At 44.0% G+C, this 6256-nt stretch overlaps 1 protein-coding gene across 1 annotated transcript; it reads right to left on the bottom strand.

Annotated features, from left to right (window-relative positions):
- Nucleotides 1-671: 671 nt before the first annotated feature.
- LOC146341350 (olfactory receptor 10AG1-like) lies at nucleotides 672-1628 on the bottom strand. The gene has a single exon (XM_084808327.1). The coding sequence runs from the start codon at nucleotides 1623-1625 to the stop codon at nucleotides 672-674; it is 954 nt and encodes a 317-aa protein (XP_084664453.1). The 5' UTR covers nucleotides 1626-1628.
- Nucleotides 1629-6256: the final 4628 nt, after the last annotated feature.

Here is a 6256-nt window from a genome sequence, read left to right on the forward strand (position 1 = left end):
CACTGTGAATGTCACCCTTCGAAAAGGTAAGTGACTTTCGTACATCCCTAGAAAGAAAAAAACCTTTTAAAATGACCATGCTGCTCCAGGACCGGCATGGTCATTTTAAAAGGTTTTTTTCTTTCTTTAAAACAGCTTTAAACAAAGAGTTGATCACTCAGGCACACCTAAGACAGCCTTCTTTTGGGAAGCCCCTAGGAAGAGGAAGTGTTCTGGCTGAAAGTAAATGGAGACAGAGGATTTAAATTTAAAAAGAACACCTACAGACAAGGTGGTGAGCACAATTCATTTTTTAAAAAATCTTGCGTATTTATTATCGGAATATACTACACTGCATTTTTATTTACAAAAATTCCGCAACTCTTTGTGGATGATGAAAAAAAAAGCCACATGACTGCTGGCTCTGCAGGATCTCATTGTGTTGTTCTGTAGAGGATTCCGTGGCATGGACTGAAAGGAATTTGATCCCATTTCAGTCTGTGGCGGAATTCTCTGACATTCCTAGCCGATCGTGCCATTCAGAATGGAGGAGAGCTGCCCCTCAGGAAACCCAGTGGACCCAGAGGTGAGGGGATGTGGCCCACTGTGGAATCCACAGGTCAGAGTCTTGAGAATTATTTGGGTCCACAGCAGATTTATCTGCCATCCCTATCTATGCCTGTGTTATTTAATCATCCAAAACGTTTTCTCTCCCATATTCTCATGAGGGCATATTTCACCTCTTTATTCCGCAAGCTGTATATGATAGGGTTTAAAATGGGACCAACAACCGTGTAAAAGAGAGAGAGATATTTATCAGTGTTTGGAAAATAAGTGGAATTGGGTTTCAAATACATAATGCAAGCAGAACCAAAGAATAAGGTCACCACAATAAGGTGTGAAAAGCAGGTGGAGAAAGTCTTCTTCCGGCCCTCAGAGGATGAGATTTTCAAAATGGCAGCAACGATGCCAGCATAAGACATCAAGATCAGGATAAAAGGAAAAGTTATGAAAATCATGGCCACTGCAAAAACTGCAACTTCAGTCCTAGAAATATCCCCACAAGCCCATTTCAGTAATGGGGGGATGTCACAAAAGAAGTGGTTGATCACGTTGGAGTCACAAAAGGGCAGAGTAAACACCATGCTGGTATGGCCAAAGGCCATAAAAAACCCACTTAACCAAGATGCCACAGCAAGACTCTTGTAAACTTTTTGGTTCATCAGGACGGGGTAGTGCAGAGGCTTACAAATGGCAACATAGCGATCATAGGCCATTGAGGCCAAGAGGAAACACTCTGACCCACCTAGGAAGAATGAAAAATAGGTCTGCAGGGCACAACCAAAGAAGGAGATGGATTTCCTACCAGAGAGGATGTTGTCAAGCATCTTGGGGACATTGACTGAGGTATAACAGATCTCCAGGAATGACAGATTTCTTAGGAAGAAATACATAGGTGTAAAAAGGGAAGGATCAGCCAGTGTAAGGAGAATGATGAGAAGGTTACCAGCCAGAGTGAGAATATAGATAACCAGAAAAGCAGAAAATAATACACTTTGTAGGTTCGGCTCATCAGAAAGACCCAGGAGGATAAAATTAGCTGGTTCTGTGTTGTTTTGTAGAATATTTTCTTTCTTGGTCTGCATCCTAGAAAGGAAAATTTGGAAAGTTATGAATATGGATGGACTAGCTTCTTAAAGTTGTGAAAAGAGAAATTCTAGAAGGTCAGATAACTTCCTCACTATTTGTTTACATGTTTTCACTGATCTGGAAACCCCTTAAGAGGGTAAAACAAGTACAGGAAAATAAAGGAAGCCTTAACAATACAAATTTAGTTATCATGAAGTAGATTTGGTAAGTGGCTTTGAGTGTCTGTGTGCGTATTATTTTTTGTGTTAATATCTGCATGTAATACTATTTCGTTTCACTTCCCTTAATAAATATAGTAGACTGGATACAGACTTAGTCACACTTAGAGGAGATCCATAGAAATAAATAGGCCTACTGTACATATGACTAAGTTTGGATTCAATCCAGTGTACTAAAATAAGAGGGGGAGGGGGAAAGGAAATAACATTAATCAATGAATTTAGAAACACAATAGAATAGTGTTTGGGGTCATTCTATATTACCTTCAGAGGTACCTTGTCATTCAGTACTGCTGAGTGCAAAGAGACTATGGATTTTCCCCATTGCCTTCTTTTGGACAAGTTACCCAAAGGTTATCTGGAATTGCTAACCTTTATTCTACAAGGCCTGAGGGGTTAGGAGGAAATGGATTTGAGGGAAGGGTGAATCTAAAACAAAAAAAAGAGAGCAGCTTTTGTCTTGCAGAAGATCCCTGAGTGGGGGAGAGGAAGTAGGGACAGCCTGGAGTTGTGATGTTGTAGGCCTTCATCCTGAGCACAGTGTAAATAAACCTTTATAATGGAAACACCACAAGTCTCCAGTGCCCTCTTTCCAGAAAACTGAAGTTTGCATAGGCGCTGAAGCCCCTGCAAGTTTTTCCCTCTCAGAACTGGGCTGCAGGAGCATAATACAATAATAGCTTGGCTTTAAATAATATTTCAAATAAACTCAGTTTTACTGTGTCAGTGGAATGCATTAAACACACCCTAGAACAGCAATGGAGAACTTCATTCAGCCTGGAAGCGTCTTTGTCTTGGTCTGGTCTAGCCCCTTGGCCTGGGAGGGAAAAGCTTTTACCAATCAGGAGCTGATTGGACATAAGTGCTTTCCCCTTCCTGGCACTCATTAAAAAAATCATGAAAGCATGTATCACTGATCAGAGATGAAAGAATTTTCCCACAATGGGGGTGAGTCCAGGAGAAGAAGCTTCTAAGTTATTTAGTCCTCCTTCCTTCTAAGCCTTATCCTGCTTACATCTGGGCAAACATGAAGAGGCTTGTCCTACTTAGTTGTGAGTAGATTTGATGCTTATGCATACATCTAAGTAGAGATGCTATTTGAAAGGGCTGCCGAATGATTCTTTCCTGCCGAAGAGACATGGAAGAGGCTTGACCTGCATATTTGAGAGTAGACATGCTGCTCATGCTTACACCTGAGTAGGCTGGCTTCCTACTATAAATTGGTAAAAGTGGGATTGGACTGGAGGTTGGATTTCTCAGACTTGCGCAGTTTTGCCTTTGGATCTGCCCACACTGGGACACAGCCCCTGAGACCTAGGGATGGCAGAGAATTCCGCCACGGATCTCAGTGAGGCCGAATGCCAGTGCATTTGGCCTCCCGAAATCTGTGGCGGAACGGCCTGCCACCCCCCCGCCCCCCGTGGATGAGACTTACCTGTGGCGGATCTTCTGGGTGGCGGCGGCAGCTCCAGCAGCGGCGGCTGTGGCGGCTGGTCTTCCGACCGGCTGCCGCCACCGCCATTTGCAGTTTTGTTTTTTTACAGAGGCGTGATAGGCTATGTAACTTTTTACATAGCCTAAAACATCTGGGTAAAAAAAAAAAAAAAGGCCTAAGCAAATGGCAGTGGCTACGGCCGCCGCCATTTGCGTTCCTTATTTTGGGCCGTCTTACTCTACGTAAATATTTACGCTATGCTAAATATCATATTATGCTATGCTAAAAATATCCGCTATGCTATTTGCGTTCCCCTTATTTTCGCCATCTTAGTCTACGTAAATATTTACGCAGATTAAGATGGCACAAATAAGGAATGCAAATGGCGGCGGCCTTAGCCGCCGCCATTTCCGTACTAGGGATGGCGGAGAATTTCTCCATGAATCTTCGGGAGGCCGAATGCCAATGCCTTCGGCCCCCCGAAATTGGTGGGGAAATTCTTTGCCGGCCCCCCGCCCCCCCCCCCGGGATGGGACTTACCTCCGGCGAATGTCCCTCTGGGCGGCAGGTCCTGGCGGCGGTTTGGCGGTGGTTCGTTGGGGGCGGGGGCAGCTGCCACTGCCGCCATTGAAAAAAAAAAAAGTAAAGTAAAAAAAAAAAAACAACACCCGTGATAGGCTATGTAACGATTTACGTAGCCTATCACGGCTAGATTCCCAAAGTCAGCTGTCATAGGCTACGTAAATCGTTACGTAGCCTATCACGGGTGTGTGTGTGTGTGTGTTTTACTTTTGTTTCGCGGCCGGGTAGATGGGGCGCTTCTACCCGGCCTGAATTTCTCCGGCGAGGGATGGGGTGCCTACCCCCCGGCCTGAATTTCGGCCAGGCGAGGCGGGGCGCCTCTCCCCCTCGCATGAACTTCGAGGGGAGAACCGAAGCACCTCCCCCCCACCGCGAAGCAAGCTTCGAGAACAGGTAAGGGACTTTCGTCCATCCCTAAGCCTATCACGTCTGGGTAAAAAAAAAAACAAAGGCGAAAAATGGGCCTGGCTGGCTGCTCCGCAGAGCTGCCATGGAGCACAGCTGGCCGCAGAGGATTCCGGGGGGGGGAGAAACGGAGGAACAGAGCGCCTCCCACCCCATCGAGGATTCCAGGGGGAGGGACAGAACGCCTCCCCCCCACTGTCAACATAATCTGAGAAAGGTAAGTGACTTTCATACATCCGTAAAATGAAATCCAGCCATTGGGATGAAAAGCTTGAAAAAGGTTCATCACCCTTGGTCGAGATGTAACCCATGATTCAGTCATTGCTCCCAGCATTGTTAAAAGAATGGTAAATCTAGCATGCCTGTGTTTGCTGGCACTGGGTGAGGTTATTACCATTGCCTCCTCTTTTTCTAGAACCAGCTATGGGAGCATGCTCAGTAAGTACACGTCTGGGTAGGGATGTCAGACAATTTCTCCACGAATCTCAGAGAGGCCGAATGCCAGCACATTCGGCCCCCCGAAATTGGTGGAGAAATTCTCTGACATCCACGGCCCCACCCCCCTGGGATGGGACTTACCTTGTGCGCATGTCCCTGGCGGTGGTGGCTCCGGTGGCACTTCGGCGGCGCTTCAGCGGCTGCGGTGGCCGGTCTTCTGACCCGCTGCCGCCACCACCATTTCCAAGTTAAAACAAACAAAGAAAAAAAAGTGATAGGCTACGTAAAGATTTACATAGCCTATCATGGCTAGATTTTTAAAAAAATCACATTTAAAATACAATACTAAAAACAATTCCAGTTACAAAAATAGTACAAAGCAATACAAGGAGCTCTAAGATGGCGCAGCATGATTAGTTTCGCCATTAGTTTCCATTTTCAGGAGGCATTTGTAGCATATTCTGCCTCCTGGACAGCGAAGGGTTTTCCAAAGGGTGGGTGCCACGACCGAGAAGGCCCACCATCAAGATCTTATGTGGCAACATTTCATTAGTTTCAGAATGACCGGCAAGGCCTCCTCTGACGATCTTAAAGGTTGGCTGGGTATATATAAGGGAAGGCATGGTGTAGTGGGGAGAGTGCTGGACTGGGAGCCGGGAGATCCGGGTTCTAGTCCCCACTCAGCCATGGCAGCTCACTGGGTGACTTTGAGCCAGTCACAGACTCTCAGCTCAACCTACCTCACAGGGTTGCTGTTGTGAGGATAAAATGGAGGGGAGGATAATGTAAGCTGCCTTGGGTTCCTTGCAAGAGGAAAAAAGGTGGGATATAAATGCAATAAAATAAATAAATAAATAAATAAATAAATAAATAAATAAATAAATAAATAAATAAGGCAGTCTGCTAGATATCCTGGTCTCAAGTTGTTTAGGGCTTTGTATGACAATAACATAACCTTTATAGAGCAATCCGATACATATTCACTCAGAAGGAAGATCTATTTTGTTCAGGCAGGCAGGCTTATCCCCAGGTAAGTGGATATAAGATTTTAGACCTACTGTTTTTAAGTAATCTCTGAAGTACACTTATCTTGTATTACTTTGCCGTATTTTGAATTCTCTCATTTGTATGGAAAATATTTCTTTATATAATTATTGTTATATTAATAAAAATAGGATTTACATATATGAACTGAGATATAGTAGGATCACGCCCTAAATGTTGTTGTTGTTGTTACTACTACTACTACTATTATTGTTGTTGTTGTTATTAAAATGAATTGTCTACAAAACAGCATCAGCTTAGTATAATTCATTTTTTAAAATGGGCATTTTGCCTTATTTTGGATTGTCTCATTTATATGGAAAATCTTTCTTTATACAATTATTGTTATATTAATAATAAAAAAGGTTTTATATGCACTGAGATATGGCAGGATCATGCCCTAAATATGATGATGATGATGAAAATTAACTGTCTGCAAAACAGTGTCACCTTAATAAAATTCACTTCAAAAAATGTGCACGGTACACTCCTTCGGGGGGGGGGG

The sequence above is a fragment of the Heloderma suspectum genome, chromosome 6, assembly GCF_057233095.1.
Source record: "Heloderma suspectum isolate Gila_16-S chromosome 6, 16-S_ref, whole genome shotgun sequence".
NCBI classification, from domain to species: Eukaryota; Metazoa; Chordata; class Lepidosauria; order Squamata; family Helodermatidae; genus Heloderma; species Heloderma suspectum.

Excerpts from the sequence above, each read along its gene's own strand:
- LOC146341350 (XM_084808327.1), bottom strand. The coding sequence starts at position 1,625 with ATGCAGACCAAGAAAGAAAATATTCTACAAAACAACACAGAACCAGCT.